This window comes from Pinus tabuliformis, chromosome 1_1 (genome assembly GCF_031772625.1).
Source record: "Pinus tabuliformis cultivar Carrire ecotype Pingquan chromosome 1_1, CPIR1, whole genome shotgun sequence".
In the NCBI taxonomy this organism is placed as follows: domain Eukaryota; kingdom Viridiplantae; phylum Streptophyta; class Pinopsida; order Pinales; family Pinaceae; genus Pinus; species Pinus tabuliformis.
The window spans coordinates 948,052,870-948,080,210 of NC_142297.1; the positions used below are offsets into that span (position 1 = coordinate 948,052,870).

Consider the following 27,341-nt stretch of genomic DNA (forward strand, 5'->3'; position numbering starts at 1 on the left):
ATAAAAGCCACTTGGAATATTTATAAAATATTGATTTGTGAAATTGTATTTCTGCAATGTTGGCGTGTGTCAAACTAGCATTTATTATCTGTCATTTTTTCCAGACCATGCAAAATAGCTATATCATCCAAATTTGATTCCTACACTGTCCTGACATGCAATGTTAGTTATTATGATAGTTTTACACAGTTTACAATTAGTATCCAAATTGCATTGATTACATTGTTTATATATTTTGCATATGGTCTTCTTCTTGTGATTATTATAGGTACATTTCAAAGCCTTCTTATTTAACGGTTCTTAGTTAGACAGCATTTTGTTGTATTTCTCTTACAATGGGAACAAAGAAAAATTTGGTAGGTGGGGGAGAACATAAACAAATGTTAGATGGATTTCTTTCAGTTTTGTTTGGTTGCAGCTTCTAAAATGTTTTTTTGTTCTTGTTGTAGTTGGCAAAAGTGCTCATTGGTTCAAGTCGAAGTTCAAAACTGCAGAGCAGGTTAGAAATACCTTGGATATTTTTGATATAGGGTTGAGATTTCCGGAACTTAATGGTGATAAGCATGGCATTCAGTCACTTGAGGTGTGGATGGGAAAATTTATATGCTCTCTTCATTGGTTTGAGTGGGCTCTGAAGGAGCAATTGATATCATTAAATGATATGTTTATCGAGACACAGATGGAAAGATTCAACATTGCTTCTGCTATTGACATGTTTCTTCAAAATTCTTGTTTTGAACCTACATATCTTGATTTATTAACCCCTTTAACACCATCACAGAAGGAATATCATGGATCACTACGAGTCAAGACTATATTCCATCTTCTGAATTTTCTGAAGGTGATACTTTATATTGAATTGGGAATCAAGGAGCAAGATATTCAAGTATCTCAGGAAATGACACACATTCAGCTGAAAGAGGCGAGTAGGGTGCACAAACTTGTACCCTTTAGTGAAACTCCTTTTGTAAATTTAATATCTCAAACTATTTTCCATCCACGGAAAATTACTTTTTCATCAGTGGAGTGTCAAACTATAGAGGAGCTTGTGAGACTAACAGTGAAAATTGCTAAGATATTTTCATTGGCATCATCAATATTCAAACAGCGCTTTATACAAGATCTTAGAAACTTTGTGTCTGGAAATATTATTGAGCTTGACCCAAATACATATAACCATTTGGGAGGAACAGATCTAGTAGATACGATGTATCTTTTGAAAGGCTATCAGCAGTTACATCTAGCTGGTGCTTTGCTGCCTGCATTAGGTAAAGAGAATGCACAAGTTATTGGTCAGAAGCTTCTACAGAGTCTGTTTTCATTAGGAAGGAAAATTTCTCCTGCAGTACAACCAATTGCTTTGGAAACTTTGACATTGGCCATAGCCTTGGGTGTCACAGCTTCTCAGTTATTAGAGCTGGTGTTGGACGACAAAGCTGTGAATCAATCTGAAACTGATAGAGCGACAAACACTGCAGTGGGAAGTAACTTTTATTTCAACTTTCGAAAAGTCATTGTTCAACAATTAAAGTTTTCATATAAAGATTGTCTCTCACGCTTATTACAAGAAGCTGTAGAGAATTTCACTGCTAGGCTGCTGTTGAATGCAGTTCTGGATGATTACTTGAAAGTAGAAAGCATTACCAAGTCCAGTTTCCTGAAAGAAGTTGTCAAGCATATTCAGCTACTTAAGCCATGTTGTGATCTTGAGACTACAGTGAGTGACAAGTTGTTCTTTCTGGAAATTCTTCAGAAATTATTTATGCTAGATACAAGCTGTGATACAGTGCTAGCAGAGAGTCAGCCATCATTTGGGTTTATAATAGAGAGTTATTTCTTACTTCTAAATAGCAATCATCAAGTTCCTGTTTGCGGGGCTAGTAAATTGCTGCAAACAAGTACAGCAATGACAGTGAAGAGTAACACACTCGTTCTGGTTCCTTATTTCTTCAAGTCCTCCATTGACAGTAATATTCTCAACCGTCTAGTAGACAGTTTAACCAATGTTGTGACTGATCATTTGCTAGTGCGAGAAATAGACATACAACCTGGTTCGAATGAGAGGGTAGCCTATATTCAGATGCTTCAGAGACTTGAAGATGCAGTCTTAGCAGGAAACAAACTAGAACTTTTGGAAGTTGTCTTTCCCCTTTTCAAAAGTCATGTAAAGCTAGCAAGGAAGAAGGTCCATGAAATTCTAGAATCATATGCTGAAATTGTTTCAGAAAACAGAGGAAATGCATGTGCTTTATGTCTCAAACTAGTAAATGATGGTGGAAAAAGCCCGGGACTAAGGCGTGCTGTATTTGAATACATGCTTGTGCCATTAATTGTGAGAGCTCCTGTTGATTTTATTGTTGGGTGGTATGAGGAGCATATTACTGAATTCAAAGGGGTACTGAATAGATGTCCAGATAGAGTTCAAACTTCTTTGGAAATAGAGCAAGATTATTTAGTGGTTAGAATTTGTCATTACAAACTGGTGGAATTACTTTTTACTTGTTTGGATGCAAGTATCATTAAAGATAGAATCACGCCAGTCATTTCTAATCAACAGTTGATGCAGCATGCGATAAGTGATTCACGTGCAAAAAATGATCCTCCTGTCTTTCCCTTCCCAGATAACATCAAGTTGTGGCATGAACTGCATATTGCAGCTTACAATTGTCTTGCAGGTATTGTGATGCGAACTCAAGATCAGGAAAAGATCTATTTGTTTCTTTTCAAAGATTTTCCAGGAAAACCCCTTTGGCAACACATTTTTGACAGTTCAAAGGTTTATAGCAACTTTCCTGTTGAAACATCAATGTTGCAAACTTCATATCTCGCTGTTAAGGGCATGAGAAAAGAAAGGTCTCGTACACAAAGGGGTGAACGGGAAATACATTCCCTTTCATCACAATATGTTGGTGCAACTCTTAGTGATGAACCAGTTCTCATTAACACATTTTTAAACCGATCCCAGATAAAAACCAGAGATGAAGCAACTGTAGATGATGAAAATAGTCAGATTGTAGCAGAAAGCTCTCAGGAGACTGACTTGAGTGCTACCCAAAACAATGGTAAGGAGCTTATTGAAAAGGAAGCAATAGATCAAGATGATTTTGATCGGCATCCATCCATGGGGGTTATCTTACAGCTTATAGAGCATTGCCAAGAAAAATTTGGTACAAAAATGCCTAATGGAGGAATGCCTGAATGGATGAAAGCTCTTTATTCAGTATTGGATAATGCTGTTACTCCTATTAATGTATGCTTGTTTATATCAAAAATTATCACTAAAGCCCGAAAGGTTTTTGCTCCTTTTGCATCTGACTGGTTTCGGCCATATTTACAGGTTATTCTGAGGGACCCTGACCATTCTGGTGGAAGAACTTTTCACTACATGCTAAGAGATATATGCATAACTATATTAGAGTGGAACCTGCTAGTTCCCCCTGATGTGTCTGTTGCTTCTGATTTTGTTAATCACTTAATATCAGTTGCAGTTCATGACTCAAAGTTAGTTGTAAGGGCTAATTTAGAAATCATAAGGCTTTACTTGCAAACATGGAAAGATTCAATAAGTCTTGACAGGCGCACTGTCATTATTTACCTCACGATTGGTGGAAAATGTCCAGATGCAAATGATAAATCAATAGTCATTAAAAGGTCTACTGGATTGCAACTTTTAGGGGCAATGGCAGCTTCTGATATCCCATTATGTGGGTCATCCTCTGATTTTACAGTCTCTGAAGATGATCTCTGTAAATCCCTTCTTCTGAATGTAAGCTACAAAGTGAAAAACGTATATGAGGCAGCAGCAGAACTACTTGGAATAATATTCAAGTACATAGAAGAAGGGAAGCTAAACATAAATGAGCAGATGCTGCATGTACCTCTAAAACAGACTCTTCGGTCACTTTTTAAAGATAATTCTGGGCAGTTCTTAAGCATTGCTGACAAAATCACATTGCATTTTCCCCTATTTCTTGAGGGGTATGCTTCCATGGTTCTCGATCTTTTGGGACGAGCACAAGGTGTATTTAGGATCACTGCACTGAATATTCTCCTACGGAGGCCTGGTTCTGTTCCAAATCTTTATAACATGATTGCTCCTTTTTTATCAAAGCTTCTAACTCATAGGGATGAAATTGCGCAGTTCAAATCTCTTCAACTAGTTTCTGAGCTTGTGAAGGACATGCCAAATTCCACAATAACAGAGAAAGTGCTTCCTGTTCTGTGTGAGACATTCATCAGCCATGAACATATTGATTGCCGGCAATTGTATTTTAACATTATGATTTTCTTGCACAAAGAAAAGGGTATGGACAAATGTGAGTTATTACATCATCATTTAATTTTAGGCCTGATTGATGACTCAGATGCAGTAAGGCAGAATCTACAAAATTTCTGGCATTCAGAGCTCTCTCAAGATCTTTGTCCCCGCTTTCTTCAGATGATAAATTACATTTATGACCCAGACATAGAGGAACATTGGTCACAGATTACAAATAAACTTTTGCTAAAGGTATGTACTAATGGTGATATATTCTTGTTAGTGTATGCTTTCATTTTGCAAACTATCCTTCAAAAGATGGATGAGATAAAGAAATATATCTGATGTGAACCATGAAACTAAATTTATATTTGCAGCTTTGTGAACATTCAGTCGATTTCGGGCGCCCAATATTTAATGCTCCACTGTCTGATTGTGAATTCCGTGAGCACACTATCAACACATCATGGTTAGGTGGCACTTTGCCAATGACTCCTCTTTTTTCAGAAACACAAATTAGCAGTCTGCACTTGCAGGATCGTGACATTAAAGAATCACAAGGAAATGAATTTAAGGACACCACCAAAGGTCAACAAATGATACGTGCCACATATGTACCAACACAATCACTAATTCTTTCCCAGACCCACAGCACCATGTCTATAGATACAGAAGCTAGAAGTTCCTTGTTAGCACTGTCACAAAATGATGAAAGAAGTGGACTAGGCACTGCTGACTATGGAGGAGGAGCTTTAGTTGATACAAGCACTAAACTAAAACGTAGAATATTACATTCTAGCATTGCAGAAACCCAAGCTAGAATCAATTCAATGAATGCCTTGCGCAGGAGACAGTCTCGATCGGCTCAGCAATCATTAGAACGAGAAAACAAGGTGCAAATGATGAGGAGATACCGTACAGGTATTGAGAGACTATATGCCACTTCCTTGTATGTTATGATATTATAGAGTTCCGAAATATCAAGGAACGTGCATTTTATTTTCCTGAGTTTTATAATATGCATGTGTGATGTGAGAAAAGCTTGGTAAAGAGTTCTGTTTATTTGTAGACTCTCCTTAGTAGTGTAGAATGAAATGATTTTGATCATATCCTTTGATTCAGGGGAACTTCCGGACATTGAAATTGCACACAAGGATGTTATAATTCCTCTGTCAGTTTTAGCTGAGAAGGATGTTGTCTTTTCAAGGCTTTTGCTTACTGTCCTCTGTCATGCAATTTGTTCCGTGCATTCAACTGAGTTGCGCAAAGCAGAGCATGAATTGAAACTCTCTGTGAGAGAGGGCATTGAAATGGCATTGCAAAGGACTAGAAATGGAGGATCTTTTGTTGGCTGTGCAATGGATGTTTCTTTAGAGTCTAAGGAATCATGGATACAACCAAAACTGGTTGGATCTGCTGCTCAGAAGTCAAGAAATTTCCATACAGGAATCCTTTTCTTGGAGAATGCAATTTTACATGAAACACCTCCAGATCAGTTGAATGAGGCAAGCAGAAAGAGACATTGTGGATCGAAAAGGAAAATTAGTCAAGAAGGAGATTTTCTCAGTGAATCTTGGTTAGAACTTGTGAAATTGTACAAGTCAATTGGAGAGTGTGATGTTGTGCTTTCAATTTACAAAAACAAACTTACCAAAGCAGAAATAACTGAGCGTGCCTTAGAGGCTCAATTGCGCGGTGATTCTAGCAAGGCTCTTCAGCTATATGACAAAGCAATAAATCAATTTGAAGGGGCAAATGTTGAAGAAGGTTAGTTTTATGCATCTTAGTGTATTTTTTTGTTGTCATCTTGTCAAAGCTCTCTTCTTTGTAAACCTTTCATCAGTTAAAACTACTCATTTTGTGAACTATCCCTGAATTTGGGTTTACTGGTAGGTGTTACTATCTCTCAGATAGAACAAGATATTTGGTACAACCAGCGCCTACAATGTTTGGTAGAGTTAAACCGTTGGCAAGATATCATGGATGACAATCTCTGCCAGATAAGGAATGAGATAGCAGATGAACCTGATTTCCAAAAATTGTGGTCCCCAGGCATACAAGATCCTTACCTTGGCCTTTTCATCAAGGGATCTGTTAAATTGACAAAATACAGTTCATTGCTGTCAGATTTTGTACAGGATACACTTGAGGATCCTATGAGAAGGGAATTGCTGCATGATGAGTTCAGTGTAGAGCTTGCAAGTTTAGCCATAATAAATGATCAGTTCGACCTTGCAAATTTTTATATTCAGAATTGTTATAAGAGCTTTAGAAAGCAGTGGTCTTCTATTCATCCACTTGCAGCTGTCAGTAAACATCTCCTAGTAAGGCAGCTTCAACGAATTGTTGAGATTGATGAATTTATCAAGTTCATCACCATAAAAGAAATGAGGGTTCAACTACATAGGTTTGCGTCTCTCATCCATCACTTCAGTGTATCATTTGAATGTTTTCAAGTTGATTATTTGAGGTACAGAATGCTATTACTTAAGTGTTAATATATTCAGGCAAACTTGACTTTCCCTATGAAGAAGAAATTTAGTTTCAAGCAATGATAATAGAACATTGCTACATGAAAAAAGCTTTGTTTGCTTCATATATAAGTTCTTAATTCCGTGTTAAGTTGTACTTTGCTAAAATGTTAGTTTTTATGTTACATTTTTGTTTGTACCCTAGTTTCTTTGAAGCATGGCGGAGACGCTGGCCTGCACCAGAATTTGATGATGTTGAAGCTTGGGATGACATCGTACAAAATAGGCTTATATATTTCCAAAAGTTTCAAGGTCTTCTGAGGAAGCAGTTAGGTGCAGCTGATGAAGATGTTGGCAAACGGCTGCTTGCTGATCTGGACTCAGAGCGGGCTGATATCTTCTATCAAGCTTCAAGAGGAATGATGCGGCAAGGGGCATATGATGCAGCACAGGTAATCATAATGTTGACACCTTATTTCATTCTTTTTAAAATGTATATTAGCTCAAAGAACTAAGTACAACAGAATTCAGGATATTTACATCATATAGAAAACATGGGAACTAGGGAAGTCCCTATCCACAAAAGCTAAAAGGGCCATCATATCAGCCTAGGTCCCCACTGGGATGGGCTTAACATCATGGCAGAAAGCATGTTGGTAAAGTTGTAAACTCATAGTAGGAGAGCCAACTCCTGCTTAAAATTCGGCAAGTCCTCAAGAAAACGGTGATGAGAAACTTCATTGACAGTAACTTTACAAAGGTGTTTCCAAAAAAAAAAGGACAATTGCAACCAAGCAAACTGAAATCCAAAGTAATTTGCAGTTGTCCCTGATCATCAAGAGTCCACCAAGAAGGGTCATCTCCATTGATTGGAGTTATGAACATGGACTGAAATTCAGTGTGGAACCAGAGCCAAAAAACTTTGGCAGAGTGACATTTCCATAAAACATGCTGCACTGTCTTCTTCTTATTGTACAGTACACATGTTGAACTTGTCATGCCAACTTTGTCATCTCTCTCTCTGGATGCCATCCCTACCCCTCAAATGCAAGAAATCACCTCGATCAGAACTTCCTCCTGAGAACTTCTCACTTCAGAAATTTGATCTCTTGATCCCTTGGTGTGTTTTCCAAATGACCCTCAAGCCCCTTCTTGTATCTTTCTGTTGGACAACCAATGACCTAGATTAACTCCTAATCAAAGGCTTAGATCGGTTTTGCTTGATCTTTGTCTTCTTCTAGAAGTTACATCCACAATTAGATTAATACCCATTAATATTTTAATTTCCTAAGTTTAGACTCAGGGTCCCATTAAAAATATTAATTATTTTAATAAAATCGTCTCTGAGTGGAATTTCCCAAAACGCTTTTTGGGTTCTTTGGAATACATGTGCCCAAGCCTCCCTGCAAAATTTGAGGCCTAGAGCACATCTGATGCTACCCCAAATCAACACCCATAAGGGGAAAACCCAAAAAAAAGTTCTTCCTTATGAGAGAGAGAGAATTTCTAGATTCATCAATACATCATAAATAACAATAGCAAAATAATAGCCAAACCAGTAATCAAAATCATGATCAAGTGCCATGTCAAAATCCAAGTCCTTGGAATTTTGACCCTCCCTAGAATTTTGGCCTCTTGAAATTTCTACCCTCTTGTAATTTCCCTGGATCAAGAGATGCATGAGACAAATTTTAATGGGTCCAAATGAGGATAAATGATCTCCTTTATATAGCTTTCAAGTGGGGGTCGAATGGGTGCCTCTTAGGGGCTAGCCGACCTAAAACATTATGAGGCCAACTTGAAATAAATTTGGAGGAAAATTTAAAAATTTGAATTTCCCATTTCTTTTACGAGATGAAAATACCGACCATGGCTACCATATTTTCCAACACTCCCTCTTAACCAGGGAGGTATTTTTCATTCTCTCTCTCAAGATCAATCTTCTCTACCAATCATAGGTCTCACAACCCACGACCCAAGGAAGAGATCACAAATACAAACATCTCTTTGTTAGGATTAATCTCTGCAAGTAGTCATAGGTCTCATAGCACATAGCCTAAGGGAGAGATCATTAGTCTCATCATAAGGAAAGATACATAGCATCCAACTCATCTCAATGCATCTCCCCGACCACAAGGTCTCACAACGCACAACCTAAGGGAGGAATTACCAAATCAATGCATCTCTTGGACCATAAGGTCTCACAACACACAACCTACAGGATGAATCATCAAATCAATACATCTCCCGAACCATACGGTCTCATAGCAGACAACCTATAGGAGGAATCATCAAATCAATACATCTCCCAGACCATAAGGCCTCACAACACACAGCCTATAGGAGGAATCATCAAATTAATACACCTCCTAGACCATAAGGTCTTACAACACACAACCTACAAGAGGAATCATCAAATCAATACATATCTGGGACCCCATAAGGTCTCACAGCACATAGCCTACAGAAGAAATCATTAATGCACCTCCTAGACCACAAGATCTCACAACACATAGCCTACGAGAGTGACAATCTTCCCGACCAATCCATTGGTCTCGCAGCCGCAACTTAAGGAAGATGATGCGATGTAATCAGTGCTCCCTCTCCAAAGGGATTCTCATTCATTCAAGTTTCTTCCCATAAACCAGTGTTACTTGGGAGCGGGAGCGGGAGCGGGAGCGGGGAGCGGGAGCGGAAGCGGGAGCGGGAGCGACCATTTTCAGAAGCTCCCGGTTTGGGAGCGAATCCCGGAGCGATTTTTTAAAAATATATATATTTTTTATATTTTTTAATTTTTGATACATATATGTCAACAAAAACATGTAGAATGATGAAATAGACATAAAAAACATAAAAAAACATAAATTGATCATTGAACCATATCACATCAATCATCTAGAAATTATAATCGTCATCAACCTTAGTAAAATAATAAATTAAAATAACATTCAATTCAATAACATTTATCATCATTGATCACCAAAGTAACAAGTTGTACTTGTAAGCCAAGTTTAACCATTACAAGAAGTAATATCGAAGATATTTCTAAGTCCTAACTTCTAACTGTTAACATGATATGAAATGTTAAAAATTTATAAAATGAAACATGAATAATGAGATGAAATGAAACAACTTTAGTCTTTCACAAAGCATCATATTCATAATTCACAATCATTACCAATGAGTTATAATTGCCAAGGCCCAACTTCAAACTTCAAATTTTCATTGTCACAGTGATATAATGTTTACAAAAAATATCATAATGTCATAATGATATGAAAGAGTCAAGAGTCAAGAGTCAAGGACTCAAAACTCAACACTGAACAGTTATGAAAACTAAAGTGACAAGTCTAATAGAAACTAAAAAAGACAAGTAAACTGTAAATCTACAAGTGGCCCTTGCCACGAGAGTCTCCAGGAGTATAAGTAGGTCTTGGCGGTCTTCTAGGAGTCTCCCGCCCAGACCGACGACCAGAACTAGAGCCTCCACGCGAGGGTGTCGATGGAGGTGGCGACAGCAATGGAACAAGACTCGGGCCCCGAGAACTGCTACTGGATGGTGGAGGTGGAGGTGGCATGGCTGCTGCAGCTGCTTCAGCTTCATCCCGTACAAGCTCATCTTCTAGTTCTTCCATATGTACAATGCCATCCTCCAAATTGTCGTCCTCAGGGTGATTGTCCCAAATTTTATATGTGGGATCTTCATTAGCCCGATCACAGTAATGGCTCAACAACCTCAAATTGTAGTGCACATAAACCAAGCTTTCTGCTCGGTTTTCGTTGAGCCTGTTTCTTTTCACATTATGTATATAACTGTAGGTGCTCCAACACCTCTCTGCAGAAGAAGAATTTACAACCTGTGCAAGAACTTTCAATGCCAATTTTCGCAAAAGTCCGTCGCCGCCATATGTTTCCCACCATGTGAGAGAATCAAATTTATCTTTGTCGTCCATTGCATGGAAGTTACCATACAAACCACTGCCAGTGAAGTATCTGCCTATTTCAAGGCGCACAGCTGCACATTCCTCCCTGTCAGGCACCAACTTTTCTAATGCATCCAGATATCCTTTAGTTACCTCTCGATCTAAATGGGGTTTGGTCCTAACACCACCCCCTGCTGCAGGTTTGCCCAACCAAGAATCTGAGTAGTATTTTGGCGTAAGGATATACGCCAAGCAATGTAGTGGAAGGTTAAGCCTTTTCCACCGTTCACACACACAATCGTGAATCAGATTGTACAAGTCGGGATCTCTGTTATTAACAATGTCTTTTATTTCCCCCAACATGGTATCCATTTGCTCATACACCTCGCCAATCACTGGTTTGTCTGTATCTGCAAACCGAATCATGTTATAAATTGGCTTGGTGAAATCCAATACCTGTCTCACAGTTGTCCAAAACTGCCCATCAAGAGCGGCCTCCTCCACCGTTTCAAAACCTGCAATGTCAGCTACATTTGTAGCCCTTTCCTTTAACACCTGCCAATTTGGACTTGATACCATGCTAGCTAAACCCTCTCTTACCTTCAAAAGGCGCCTGAAGGTGAGGTAATAGCTACCAAATCTAGTCCTCGCAATCTTCAGCAACTCCAATCTCGAGTGACTGCGGAAAAGGCCATGGGTATTGCTATGATTTGTAATAAATTTTATCATTTTTTTTCCTCTCTTGTACAAATCACCAATCCATTGGTATTGTTCATTTTTGTTTTTGACAATATCATGCAACAGAAGGTTCAATGTGTGAACCAAACATCCAGACCAAAATATGTTCGGGTATCTATCCTCAATAATTGCTCCCGCTGCCTTACAATTAGGAGCATTATCAGTGATGACTTGGATGACATTGTATGGGCCAATACGCTCAATTGTTTCAAGCAATGCTTCTGCAATGTTGATAGCGGTCTTGAACTTGTCTGAGTAATCATGTGCAGCTAGAAAAATGGGACCACTTCGGGACACAGCAAGAACACTTATCAATGGCTTGCCTTTTACATTTGTCCATCCATCAGATACAATGGACACCCCATTGTCAGTCTAAGAACTTGTCATTTTATTCAAAGAATGTGATATTTTTGCTTTTTCATGATCAAGGCCAACTGTTCTTGCCTTGTCATACCCAGGGCTCTTGTATCCTTTAGGGGCATCATTTATGGCAGAAACCATTTCGTGCCAATAAGGTGAGCGTAGAACATTGAATGGTATCCCATTTGCATAGAGGAACCTGTAAATTTTTGAATCCACATCATTCCTACACCCCTCATCAAGGAAATCCGATATGGTTCTACGGCGTAAAGATGATGACCCTGAGCCTCCATGTCCATATCCACTGCCTTGGGAGGATGCTGAAGGAGTTCTTTGTGAGCTTTCAAAGAAACCCCTTGATCTTTTTGCTTTGTATTGGGCGTCCTCCTCTTCCTTTATGTATTTGGCTCTATCTGCTGTTGACACCGCGTCGCAAGTTCTGATTCCTATTTGTTTCTCTCCATCCCATGCCCTTTTCCCGCAAAGGTGTCTTCTCAAACGGGTGTATGAGCCTGTGAAATCAGTGTTGCAATGGGGGCAATGAAATTTAGTGGTTCCACCCCCTCTCCCTGTTTCAGGCCTCTGAACATATTTCCACAATGGAGTTTGGTCTTGTTTAGTTTTTTGACCCTCATGTTCACCCTCCACATCCTCCTCACTGGGGTTTTCACCTATTTGACTTCCTCCGGCTTCTTCATCCACCTCTTCAGTTTCAGTCCCCCTCCGTTTCCTACTCTCCACCACCATAATAACCAGAAAAGGGACCAGGAAGAGGAAAATGCCAATAAAAATCCCCAGGTCCATCGTGTTTGATGTTTGTAGGGTTTGAGTCTTGAATCTGCAAATTAATTTAGTTTATTGGGATTAATTTATTAATTTAATTTAAATTAATGATCTTTAAACTCAAACAGGTAAATTAAACTAAACAAACTAACTACCTAACCAACTAAACTAACTAAATGATTAAGTTACTTACCTCTGCAAGCTTGCTCCTCGCTCCTTGGCACTTGCTCCTCGCTCCTCAGCTCTGGCTCCTTGCTCCTCAACTCTTGCTCCTTGCTCCTTTGCTCTCAAACTCAAGCTCAATCTCATTGAAATGATTTTGTTTTGGCCCATTGGGCTTATAAACCCAAAAAAATTAGTTAAATTTTTTGTTTTTTCGGGTCCGCGGAATTTTTTTCCACCGAACTGCTCCCGGTTCACTAAAATTCTCTCCCGGAGCGTTTTTTAATGCCCGGGAGCGATCGGGGAGCGATCGCTCCCCGATCACTCCCGGGCATTAAAAAGCGCTCCGGGAGCGCGGGAGCGATCGCTCCCTGAAGCGCTCCCTCTCCCGGGCATTAAAAAGCGCTCCGGGAGCGCGGGAGCGATCGCTCCCTGAAGCGCTCCCTCACAGACCAGGGAGCGCAAATTTTTTTACGGGAGCGCGCTCCCGACCCGCTCCCGCCCGGAGCGCGCTTCGGGAGCGGGTTCGAAGGGGGGGGGGGGGCGCTCCCCCGCATCACTGCCATAAACATTATCAACTAGCTCAACATAAAAAGTGCAGCCATGGTGGATCTCAAACATTTAAGCAAACAACAACATTCAATTATTCATCCAGCTTCAGTCGGGGCTTCTCTGAAGCAAACTTTAGCAACTATCAGCAGGCAATAATAGACTTCAGCAGTGGCTTCTCACATAAGCAATCATCAGGAAACACATAAGCAAATATCAGTGTCCATAGTCGAATCCAACAAATAGTAAATGGCTTCTCTCAAAAGAGGGCATCAGTAGACCATAATCTAATCCAACCGATAACAATAGACTTTAGCGGACACAAACATCATTAGATAGATCAACTAACCAATGAAGACAATATTAGATTCTTACGGCTTCTTCAAATCATTCATCGGTGAGATGTCGATGGACCTGCAATCCATTGTGCCAAAGATATCGCCAGGCTCATGCCTTTACAAAAGAAACTCCCTCTTACACAGAAGTCCTCTTCATAGTAGAGAAATCATGGGCCCATATTTAGCATAATTAGACCAACATTAGTCATCAAAAACTTCCACCCACCTTCATGGAAATGTGCTTCAATCAAGCTAATCTTGTCTACTCCCTCTGAGTACTGAGCCTATCAAGAGTCTTCTTGTCACATTATTCTTCCATCATTTCCAACGATTTGCCACACCTTGGTTGTCTCCATTATGTACCTGCAATCATCAAGGAGGCTATGGAAGAATGAGAACAACTAAGTAAGCCAAGAGACTCATAGTGAAATAATCAATAGAAACAATCGAGATAATACTTATCTTTTGAGAGTGTATCAACTCCCTATTGATCTTAGTCTTCCAGTTAACCTCTTTCAATTCATTAAAGAGTTAATCTTGTCCACTTCATCATTATCAATGAGTCCACATCGTTAAGGAATCCATATCATCGTCATCATCATCATCATCATCGTCATCGTATCATCATCAAGAAGTTGACCATATCATCATCAAGAAGTTGACCTCGTCCATATCACCAAAGAATCCACATTAGTACATATCAACTATATTATCAGGGAGTCCATATCATCATTGAGAAATTCATTCAAGGAGTCCAGTCCACGTTATCATCAATGAGTCCATATCATCAAGCAGTCCACATCATCATCAAATCAACATCATTATCATCAATATCATCAATGAGTCAACATCATGAGTTCACATCATCAACAAGCTTACATTGTTATCATCATCAATGAGTTTGCATTATCAACAAGTCCACATCATTATCATCGAGTCCATATCATCAACAAAGAGTCCTTGTCATCATCAAAGAGTTCACATCATTAAGGAGTCCATCTTTCACATCATCAAGGAGTTTACAACATCATCAACAAAGAGTTCACATCCACATCATCAAGGTGTTCGTATCGTCAAGGAGTTCATCATCAAGGATTTCATCATTAAGGAGTTCATCATCAATGAGTCCATATCATTAAGCAATCCACATCATCATCAAGTCAACATCATTATCATCATTATCATCAACGAATCCACATCATTAGTGCACATCAACAACAAGTCTATAGCATTATCATTAGTGGGTCCACATTATCATGAAGTCCATATCATCAACAAGGAGCCCTCATCATCATCAAAGAGTTCACATCATTAAGGAGTCCATCATCCACATCATCAAGGAGTTCACATGATTAGTAACAATTTAAAAATATAACGAGAAACACAAGATACTTATATTTTTATCTCCCTCTTAATCTTTAGCCCTTTTACATTCAACCTGCAAATCAACCTTCACAACAAGATGTCAGATCTTCTTAAGCAGAAGTAATTAATCCATATGCCCAACCCAAAATAAGGTTATTAATTTATTGGCTGGGGTTTTGATTTCAACCCTAATAAATTTTAAAGATTGATCTAGGGTTTACAAACCCTAGATGTTAAATATTCATCCTTGCAATGCAACTTCATCATTATTGACAATCCTAGGATTTTACAACCCCTAGGGTTTTCCTAATCAGAGCCTTACTAGGGTTTTTGCACATCCAAAGGTATTCCAAGAATTTGGACATAAATGGTAGATGATGCTAACAAATTATCAAAATCTTAGCAATAATTATTACTTCATCCTTGCATCAATATCCAAGCTTCAGATGATTCGTCAAACTAATAAGTAGAAACCATTAAGGCAAAACAATTCTGAAGCAGATTGGAAACTCCAAATTTGGTCATGATATTAGAATTGTTAGGACCTTTAGCTAAGTATCTCGAATCATTTTATCTTAGATAGGCCGCCTTAGATGCATATCAACCAACATCTTCAATATATATATGGCTTCAATTCCTTACCCTCCGCATGTCTTACAAGCATAGATATAATTCAATAGGCCTTAGACTTGGCAAGGTGACATGGGCAATATATGTTTGACAGGGTACCTGAATCATATGCATTTTGAAGCTACCTCCTTTAGCTAGATTGAGTGACAAGACTCCTATGTTGCTAGTTACACTAGGCCAATACATAGCACAATTAAAAACGACTTCTTACCATGAGATAACAACAACAATGGCACATGGTTGAGGGTTCATATTGGATGGTGCTAACCCTTGTCAACTCCACACTTGACAAGCAAACATGATGTCTCTACCTATAGACTTATGAAGTCAACAAGGAAATTCGTACCAACATATAGGGAAAGACTCACTGCTATCTACAGCTAGATTGTCATATCATTAGGTAAGTCACCTTTGATTACAACTTTAGACTTTACAACTAGGAGATTAAACTCAGAGAACAAAGTTCCACAGTAATGAAAGGTCGCAAATATTAGTTTCATCAGACAACCTTGATATTGAAATTGTCAAGATCCAGTCTTGCACTTATAGCAGAGATAAGACATGAAGATTATGTCTTAGAATTCTCACAAGGCCACAAGAAAGGAGTTTCAGAATTTGAACTTGCACTTGCATCATCAGATATGATCTGAGGTGTTCTTATTCATGAAAATTCTCTTTTGAATATAAATTTATATTTGAGACGGGGAGTTCAGGTCCTTTTATCATATAGACTTAAAAATTGATCACCTTTCTTGTCATAATAATGTTCTTGGATCACAGACTTTCTTCCTCTGAATTTTGGTTTCGGTCATAGAAAAGATAACCTCAGAATGTCGCATGGAATTTTTTCTTCGAATAAACAAAGAGATGAGAAGTTTATATTTGATTATTATTCTCTCGGACTTTAGAACTATGCCATACTAGGACTTGATTCCATTTTATACCACATGACTCCTTCAACAAAGTTGTTGTAGCTCAGATGCCACAGAGATGGCTTGAAAGCCCACTGATTATCATTTGGATGTCATATAGGTTCAATCTTAGGACCTCCATTCAATTAGAGAGCTCGAATAGGTATGAGGGAATTTCCATATGGTGCCTTAGTGTTGATAAATGTAACTATTATCAGTCTTCATAATTAATTTACACATGAGAGGATTAATTATTTTTCAACCCTCTAATACATATGATTTTTCTTTTACAAGACTCAAAGAGGGAATACACATTCGTCTTAGACCCTCAAGACACATAGCATCTGGTACTCAATATGATCTAGCAAACCAAGTGATTTGTAATAAAATAATTTAGCCAAGTAGCTTAAATTATTCCCAAACTACTTTTACATCAGACTCGACTAAAACACTAATACTCATCTAATAATTCGACAATAGATTTCAAACTATTGTCTTATTTGGAGCCAAAAATTCAAATTTGAAAATTCAAAAATTTTCCTTTCAAATTGACATGAAGAACATGTCTTATAGTTTTCTCTATATAACTTTCAAGGGCTAAAATATTAATTATGAAGACCGATCATAGCTACAAAAATTCAGCAGGATGGTATCTACCGTTGGGAGTAGTAGATTAGAGATATTTTAACTCAGGTTGTCAGATGGCCATACCTCTAATATACATCTGCTTTTCCTACTTTCCTACCATGCCTTTTGGTCCTTCTAAGATGCCACTTGGCAAATAGCTTCCACTCCCTGTTATTATTTCATGGATCACATGGAATCGTTTAGAATGATGGTATAGTATCTGAAGCTTCCTTGCATTAGAAGGATTACCCCATTTTATCCATCTAGGCTTGTCAGAGTTTCTATGTGAAGCTGATGAATCACAGTGGATAATATTTAAACATTTGTAGTCAGGACACAAGTGAATTTGTCAAATTTTGGGAATACTAATAGCAAACAATATTTAAATAATAAGGTGTGTAAATATTTTTTGTTGATGCTTTGATGCTTAAATTACCAGGGTTATATGAATCAACACATGGCGGCGATTGAGGGCTCTTCAAGGAAAGGAAAGATGGATTTTAAATTTTTCAAGGGACTAGTAAAATTGCGGTGTCTTCAGGCAGATCGGGAATCAATAGTAAATGCCCATGAAGCTATCAAGATGTTTCAGCAGGTTAGTATGGTGGTCTTCCTTTGAGGTTAACAACATTTAATGGTTTTGATTGGATATTTGAATGATGCTTGCTTTTATTCAATCCTCTAACATGGCATATATGCACTAAACTATCATAGGTACATCCACGTTTGATGAAGGAAATTGGAATAGATTCAAATATTATTGGCTATTTCATCTCATTTAATCACAACTAGAATCTTTAGGAGATGCTAGTCCTATCAAATTGAAATGTGCTTAGGATAAATACAATTCATAGAAGCATTTGTTAAATCATGAGATAGGAGATAACATATAGATGTTTTCTTTCGCTTGGCTATCTCGCAGAATAGATATTCCTCTGTTTGAGGCTTTGAAGGACATTTCAAGTTGTTCAAATTCCATTTAAGATAGGCAATAGAATATGCTACTTGCTAGGATAATTGCTTCTATATGATTTATTCTTTTTCCAAGTTCTAATGTTGGGACATTTTCCTGAAATGTGTAATAAATTTTAAATGGCTTAGAGTCTTTCAATGTGGAGGAGCCTCAATGGGGGATTTAAAATTTAACGATGCTAATCCAAAATCTTAAAGTTTTATTCTTTAGGATAGGTTAACCTATCCTCTATCTATCTATCTATCCATATATATGATATTAGCTTAGTGGGTTCGCTTGATTAATTTGAACTGATTTCTTGAAGGTAAAGTCTCTTTTGAGGTCTGCAGTTCTAGTCTGATTAAGGTTCGAGTCTAGTTGAGTCATTATTGACCACCACAACCAGTAGTGGCTGAGCTACTTTTCATCTCGATATTTCAGGAAGAAGGGGGCCCTCGTGAGGTAGTCGTTGGAGAAAACCTCATGTGATAGTCCCATGCTAGTAGGTGCTCTATTTGAATCCCACTAGGTTAGCTTCCGTTGTCTACAGCAATGGGTTTACTGGGATTGTCTTCCATGAATTTGTGGAAGCATCCCCTGGGTCTCCCTGCAAGGTTTTCCTTGAGAAAAAATAATATATTTCTATTTTTTTTTACTTTTACCCAGTCCACATCCCTATCCCTCCATAACTAAATAAATTAATTATTAAAACTTTAAAGATTAAATAGCATACATGTTTGGATATCTTCTTGAATCCTTGACTTTTGTGTAGGTATCAATTGAAAATGAACTGAACTTTATTTTCTTCCTACCAATTAAAATCATTTCTTTTAATTACAATGTATCTTTGAGCTTCCATTTATGATGATGCACCAAGCATGTCATAGCCAGCTTACAATATTGAACCCAGAACCCCAAATACTAATGTTGGCCAGTCAATGCTGAGTCCAAGTTGTCATCAGCACTAGGGCTAGGAACTATTTCCATCGTGATATTCCATTTATCATGACATGCCTAGCATGTCATAGCCAGCTTACAATATTGAATGCAAAACCCTAAATATGAATGCTTCCTATTGAAGAATCAAAATCGCCATTAGTGCTAGAGCTGGGAACTATTTCCATCTCTACACCCAGCCCACTTACTTGGCCATGATGGCCCTTTTCAGATGGCTGAACATACCACATGAGTTGGGGAGAACTGAACTCTGGTGGGAAAAATATCACCAGCCCTACTTAATCTACCGGTCAAGTTCCCAGTGGTAATCAACAATTTTTAGAACTTAGCATAATAACAAGAAAAGCATTGATGAAAAAAGTGCTAGTAAAAAAAATTATATATATATATATATATATATAGATATAGATATGATAATTGATATTATAACAAGAGTATAATTTATAAAATCATTCCATGACAATAATTCTACATGGGTTTTTATAGTGTATATACGTGCATTAACATGGCTGTACACATGCATAGATGTACCGTATAGTTGTTAATTTTAAGATTTCAGGCATTTTCAATTTCAAATATGTGACCCTGAAATTGGACCATTTGATGGTGGGATTTTTTTTGTTAATGTAAATTAAATATTTCATTAGCTTTTTGCTATTTTTCTGTGAAGGCTTTCTGTAAAGTGGATTATTCCCCATGATAATAGCTTCAGGATTGTTCACCTTCTGGGGTATGATCATGGTTGTATTCTTCCTTGCCTTGTTTCATCTCACATGTAAAATTGTACTTGGACAACAAATTCGTAGCTAATAAATCCTAGTGGTAATTAATATGCATGTTCATCCTTAGTAGATTTCGTTATATTATTGTGCATAAATCCATTGCTGATAAAACCATTTTTTTTATGAAGCCATAATTTTAGTAAGCCGTGTTTTACCTTACAACTAGAATCCTGAAGAAAATCAATAGAATGAACCCTTACAGACATAATATAAAAAGATATTTAATAGGACAAGAAATATTGAAATAATTACCATTATGCCTTCATATCTCCCTAATGCCTTCATATTTTGACACTATTTCCATGTGGGATGGAAAATACAAATTATGTCGAGACTTTGAGCCTTTGTTGACCTTTGACTCTCAGGGTCCTCTCCGTTGGGATTCATGAACAGCCTTGTGAAATGTGAAATGCTATAAACTGTGAGAATATCATGTTTAGAGCTAAAAATGAATGATATCCCAAGGTAAAATAATGCATACAAACTCTATGACACATGACAATGTGGATAAGACATCAATATGCTCAAAACTATTGAAGAATCTAGGGCAAGTAGGTGTAGTGTGATTCTTCTTTTACTTGATAACAATTTGTGGAGTCTTTTTACTTTTTTTTGTCAGCTTAATCTTCTTCTTCTTATTAATGCATGTGTGTGTACTTCATCAAACTGCTACCAAAAACATAAGAACAAGAACACAAGATGTTGGCTCTTTGCCAGGGCCAAAGCCTCTCTTCTCTTGAGAGGAAAACCCTTTAGTAAGTTTCTCTTATTGAAGCTTTTTATTGATCAATGCCAAACCCTAGACCCCTAACTAGAATATCCTCTAAGCACAAGTCAAGTTTTTCTTCCTTCTTGCACTTTGTTTCCCCAACACTTTGTCCTTCTCCTTCTGGCACTTTGTTCCCTGGCACTTCGTCCTCCTTCTTCCGATACTTTGTTCTTCTTTCAACTTCTTTATAGTCCTTAGTACACTAGTTCTAGAAGAGACTCCAATCTTTGATCATTAATGAGATCCTTCACCAAGAGGATACCTTCTTTCTCTTGACCCAATCAAGCTTCTGCTTGATGTATAGTGTAGACTTGATATAGTGGTATTGCAGCCCTAGTTTCTTGCACGTGTGGGAGGTTTCCCTTATGCTTGAGAGACCCTCTTCTTCGATTGAGTATGAGGCCTTATAGGCCTAAGTTACTAGACCAAACAAGGAGGAATATGTAATTGTGATCTTGCTGCTATTATATCTGCAGACTGCACTAGAGGCTCCTTGTACTTCGACTTTCTTCACCCTTTCTCGGTGTTTCTTCTACGCTGATTTCAGAGGTATATTGTGTTATTCTTAGAGGAGTGCATAGCCTCTATATATAGAGGATTGTCCCTCCTTTAGGCTGTGTTGACCACTACGTGTCAACTACCCATAGCAGTACAACCCCTTTTTTCGCAAAAGGGATAGCGCTTGATTGATATGTCCGTGCCATTCGACTGTCATCATTAGCCCGATCATGTTATGTTGTAAACCTAGTCTGCATGTGTAAATTGTAAATAATCTTAGCAGATCTGTGTCATGTATGTATTTGCCTAGGTAAACCTAATCTTCTAGTGATGATCTACGTTCCGGAAGGTTTTTTGTCTCACCGACCCATGATCGGCAGAGTTTTCCTTCAACCTAACCCCAAAGCCAATATAAGGGGAATCCTAGTGTCCTTCGGGTCTATGTAAAAGTAATTTGGAAATAATCCTAATTATTTGGTTAGGTTATTACAAATTGCTTGATCTGCTAGATTATATTTGTGTCGCAGAACTGGGTGGTCTATGAGGGTCTATGTCAAATGGGTTTTCCCCCTTGAGATGTAAAATTGTAAAAGTCATGATGTAAAGTGTCTTGAGGGTTAGAAAATAATTAATCCCCTCATAAGTCCTAGGTCTTAGGTGTTTTTTCCAAAGGCTAAGTTCGAGGGTCCAATAAAAATAATAAAAAACATAAATAATAAAATTAAAAAATAAAAAAATAAAAATAAAAAATAAAATAAAATAAATTAAAAGAATAATAAATAAAAAATTGAAAAATAAAATAAAATAATAATAAGTCAAAGTTTTGAGGAAATAAATGCAAGATTTTAATTTTTTAATATATTTAAAATTTTGACGGATGAGATTAAAAGAGATTTTGATCCTCATCGACGATCGAGATCACTTTGACATGGATCACTCGAACTAGCCGTTGGGAAATTTTCCTTTAAATAGGGTGTCAGGGGTCATTTGAGATCATTCAATTTGAGAGTCGTGTGCTAAAGAAAGCTCTCTTGTAGTCATTTTTCATGTGCAATAAAGAAAGACTTTGGGGTTGAAATCTTGCTGGTGTTACTCTTCTGGAAATGTTGTAAGATGTTTTATTTTTCTGCATAAATTTATTTTCAGCCATTGATGATAGCTTGATGAAGAGTGATTTTAAACACAGGTATCTTGTTTAGTCGTTAGGGTCTGAATGGTAGTTAAATTTCTGAATATGATGGCAGGTATCTCCATTAGATCTGGATTTTAGTATCGTTTTCTCCCTCTTTGTTAATTGTTGAATTAAGTTGTGCAAGAAATCCCTTTTTTTGAGATTATCGGGCTAAGGGAAAGTTCTCGGCTGAACCAGCCAACCCCTCGATTGCATTTTCTGAAGAGCCCAGCCAGTTTTGATCCTGGGCTTATCATTTGAAATTTTCTGGTGAATGCATGAAGGGTTTTTTGAAGTATATCATCTTACATTCAAAATCTTAAAAAAGAAATTGTGGCATACTGACAAATTTGGCTATTTATTTAGCTAGGGTTTTTTAAGGTTTCATTATTATTTTGTTTTTGGGCATTTTGATTTTATCATTGCACGTATAGATTTTGAAAATTCTTCAGGGTTTTCCATCAGGCAATCTAATCAAGGTTTCCATCAAGCAATTTGAAGCAGGAGGAGTTTAAAATTTTAATTAAGTTTTTGGACTACGGTTTCAATTTCTCTACTGCCCAAGGTCAATTTTTATTTTCTGACAGAAAATCTCAAAAATTTTATGTTGTTTTCCTATATGCGGCATCTCCACACACAGTCTCGCTGCAACATTCCTCTCCCTCCTCTGTCGAGCCAACCTCATCCTTACACTGCAGCCTCAGCTATTGCTGGCTCCCTCTTGCGTTCATCTCCTAAACCTCTCCACGTATACCTCACACTGCGTTTCCAGCTCCATCTCATCCCTGCAGCGGCATTCTCCTTCACCTGCAGCCATACATTTCACCATCGCTCTCCACGCAAATCTACAAGAAAACAATCAAACGCAAGATTGCCCTCCCTCAAGCTTCTCCCACCTGTCATATCCCATAGGTTTTACGTTGCAACCTCTCATCCGCTCTCTTCACCATTGCAAAACTTCCTTGCTGCTCCACACACTGTCCTCTTCCAACTATCGCACCATCTCCTTCACTCGCTACCCCATTTTACCTTTTCATTGCTCCTTTACGTGCATCCTGGAGTCTCCTAGGCATTTGCCTTCCTCTGCTCAGATACTCATGCTCCACGCATTCTTGTCCAAACTGTCAAACCCGCACATAAATCACACGTTCGATTTTTTTTAGGGTTATGTTCGTATTGTATTTCCATCAATATGCATTGTTTTAGTTTAGGTTTAGTTAGCACCTTTGATGTCTTTTATTCTTTAGATTTAATATGCATTTGATTATGTTTTGTATATATTATGTGTTAGGTTTTATAACTTTTGTTTAGTTTTGTGTTTTGATTTAATTAAAATCATAAAATTCTATAAAAAAATTCTAAAAAATTTGAAATAAAAATTCCGATTTTCATTTGATTTAGATTAGTTTGATATTTGATTTTTGAGTTACTTTTTAGTTTTATTTTAAGTTTTCTATTTCATTTAGCGTAGGTTTCATTTCCGTTCAGTCTTGTTTCCTATTTCTTTCATGATTTCAATTTTATATTTTAAAAAATCTAAAACATAAAAAATATTCATAAAATCAAAAATAAAATAAATAAAAAGAGGGCATAAAAAAGTTTCTTTTTTAGGTTTTAGATTTGAGTTTTTTTTAGAATTTAGATTTTATAAATTTTCCCTTTTTTATGTATATATGATAAGGTGTTAGCTTTAGATTTAGATTTTTGTCTTTTTTTAACTTTAATAAAAATAAAAATAAAAATCATTAAAAAATTTAAAAAATCCAAAAAAAAAATAAAAAATTAAAAAATCTAAAAGTTAGACTTTTATTTGTTTTATTTAGATTTAGATTTATTTTATATATATATATATTTAAAAATTAAAAATTTTTGAAAAAAGACTAATTAAAAATTGAAAATTCATTTTCATGTCTTTCTTCTGTTGTGGGATTAATATTTGTCATTTTTATATGGTTAAATGTGCTTAAGTTTTATCTGAAAATTAGCTATCTGAAAGTGATGAATCATTTTATGAACTGGTTAGCATTTGAATTTCATGGCTAAGTAATGAACTTTGATCTTTTGGAAGTTTAATTGCTACGGAATTGCGCATTGATTGAATATTTTGCATCTGGTAAAATTAATCATTACTTGTGACATGTTTGATATTTTGTAAATATTTTCAAGCAATCATTAAATTACTTCATAGGCAGCAACAGCTAATTAATTAGCTGGTTTTCATTGACTCCATAAAGCACTAGTCTTAAGCATTTAAAGATCTAATCAAATCTAACATTGATCAAGTGCTTGTTTCCCCCTGCTGTGTCTCTCAAGCCAGCTAGTTCCCACTTGGTCTTCCTTTTTCCGTTAGGGTCTAGCTCCTTTAGCCTGCTTCAGGGAGATGGCTTAAACGGAGGGATCGGGGATCAGGGTAACAGCGCCCGGTCTGAGCATTGTCGCGCTGCCTGGACAATCTGTGCACCAACAAGCTGACTTGAGGCCGACTAGAGGACAGTAGGCCGACTTGACATATATAATTCAAATTGCTCCCTTTGGTGTTTTCGTTGCATGGAGAGGAATTGTCTTTGCTTGGAGGGATATTCTTTTACTCTCATACAAATATATACAGGGTGTAACATGCCCTTAAGGGTCTTCAAACTTTGTTTTGACTCTTTGACTCACCTACAGCACTTTAACATGTGCTAGACCTATTTCAATGAGCAAGAAACTCATTAACGTATATTATAAAAATAATATTTCTTTTTCTTGAATAAGTACAGATATCAAAAGTACATTTATGAAGACCAAACCTAGTTACATTTCCTTCAACACCCTCTCTTTACTAGGGAGGTATTCATACAACATTACAAGGTGTTTGGCTATGTTTCAATCTTGAAGAATTCACATAAGAGAAACTAGATTTGCAATCCATCTGTTATAGCATCATATCAATCAGCTTTGTGATAGTGCAAGGCCTTGACTAACAACTCCATCTCTCCATGAGACCATGAGCTACAATGCTGGCGAGACCAATGATTTATAGACACCTTCATCATTGTCTCTCAAGGTACATACCCACCCGAGTGTTCACTAAGTATGAACTTCTAGGACTATTCTTAACTTGTGTTCCCAACCCTCAAAGAATATCAGTCCTCTTGCCTACTCTTGTCTTGGATGCCCTACACATCCTCAAAGAGTATTGGATGCTAGATGATTACCCAATCCTCCCATTTTTTCTTCCCAAGTGAAGATAAGAATGTTGTGTCTATCACTTCCTCTTAATTGAGGAAGACATGCCCAAGTATCCTCTGACAAGGTACTTGTCCAAGTTCCTTTGTAATTAGGAACTTGTTATAACTCCCTCTTAGCTAGGGACTTGTCCATTCATCAACAACTTGTTCTTCGTGGTCCTTTTAGCTACTTGATCTCCTTCTTTCCTTTGATGTCATGAAGTCTTTGTTTGAACTTCTTCTTGGTAGGGCATCATCCATCGATCACTTTCCTTCCTGGTTAGTCATGTCATTGCTTCCTTCATGGAAAGTGGCCTTTTTGTCACATGCCAGGTTCTCTTGACATCTGATTATTCCTTGTCATCTTGTCTTATGCTTTGGACTACTCTTCACATGGATGCTTCTTTATACTTGCTCGTTCCCATGCTTTGATCTATTAGTCCTTCATGACTTCAAATTGATATTGTTTCAACATTAAATGGTGTTTGTTGCTGGATGGCTTCTTCATCATGACATCTTCGTAGAGTAGAATCGGTTATTTGCACCTTTCATATCTCCAAGGCCTTCATAGGTTTCAAGGGTCCTTTGATCTTTTCCTTTCTTAGTCAGAGTTGTCTTGCCTTCTTTCGGGAGATGTCTTCAATGGATCTTTGTCGGATAGTGATTCTTTGTGATCATGTTGTTCTTCACATGCTTGATCTCTTTCTTCACTTGCTTCTTCTTGGATAGATTAGTCAACCACCTTATGCTCCTTGTGAGAGCACTTCTTTATTGCTTGCTTTTGGGACTAGTCAGCATTCCTTTTCCACTTTCTTCTTAGTCAGCGATCTTATACTCCTTATGTGAGTATTTCTTTTGTTGACCTTCATTGCATTGTAGTACATGCCTTCGAGTGTGTCATTGGTGAAAGAGGTTATTTCCTACTTGATCCTATTCTAGAACTATTCCCATGACTCAATAATATACAAATGATAACATGACTAAACTTTTGATGCATACATACCTCATCTTGATTTTCCTTTGATCATCTTAGCTTCATTTGGTTGTCCTTGGTGTGGCCCTTCTTGCTTCATCTTAGCTTGTCTACATATCATCCTTTTCTTGAATCCCGTGAATCGGATTCCCAATGAGACATCTACTTTTGTTTATGAATCTTCTTTTGAAGATTCCATCATAGGATCTTAAAGACCCTTACCCTACAAATGTTTCTTTCCTTTTGATGATGGAGGTCTTCTAAGATTCTTTATCATGATCAATTTTCTTTCATTGTGGATGAGGTCCAATACTAGGTATGCTCCTTCTACATGAATATCTTGAGTTATATCTACCATGCTCTTATATTCTAGAAGATATTTCTAACCATGCATTTTGCTCCATTTATAAGTGCTCCTTCTACATGAGTATTTTGAACTCTATGTACAACATGCTTCTCGATTCTAGAAGATGTTTCTAGCCATGCAATTTTATTATATTCCCACATGCTCCTATCCTACTCAAAACTTTGAAAGAAGACTTTAAGTAAAGAGTTTGACTTAGTCATAGTAGAGATTCGGAGGATCTTCCTTCTTTTGCTTCTTTTCTTCTTCTTTCACCTCTTGAGTCATGTGAGCTTCTTCCCTCTTTCTTTTGTTGTTGTTGTCCTTCTTTAATTTAGGACAATTCCTTTTGTAGTGTCCATATTCTTGGGATCCAAAGCATTGGACTTTGGACATATCTTTGTTGTTCGTTCTTCGTGGACCAAATGTGCCAAATTTTCCCTTTCTCTTGGCCATGCCAGCAAATGCTTGCTCCTTTGATCCTACATCTTCCTTTGCTTTAAGTCTGTTTTCCTTTGTCTTGCATAGAGACCACATTTCACTTAGTGTGGTAGCTTCCTTTTTGGCATATA

The 27,341-nt window shown here is 37.3% G+C and overlaps 1 protein-coding gene across 2 annotated transcripts in view; it reads left to right on the top strand.

Moving 5' to 3' along the window:
• Positions 1-27,341, top strand: part of LOC149217625 (uncharacterized) — a 283,620-nt gene that overhangs the window by 228,828 nt on the left and 27,451 nt on the right. For both annotated transcript variants that reach the window (XM_089393009.1, XM_089393010.1), the window contains 6 exons: positions 450-4,510; positions 4,636-5,179; positions 5,381-6,025; positions 6,152-6,665; positions 6,935-7,181; positions 17,555-17,710. In XM_089393009.1, coding sequence (XP_089249135.1) covers positions 450-4,510; positions 4,636-5,179; positions 5,381-6,025; positions 6,152-6,665; positions 6,935-7,181; positions 17,555-17,710 — 6,167 coding nt within the window. The remainder of the gene's footprint in view (positions 1-449; positions 4,511-4,635; positions 5,180-5,380; positions 6,026-6,151; positions 6,666-6,934; positions 7,182-17,554; positions 17,711-27,341) is intronic.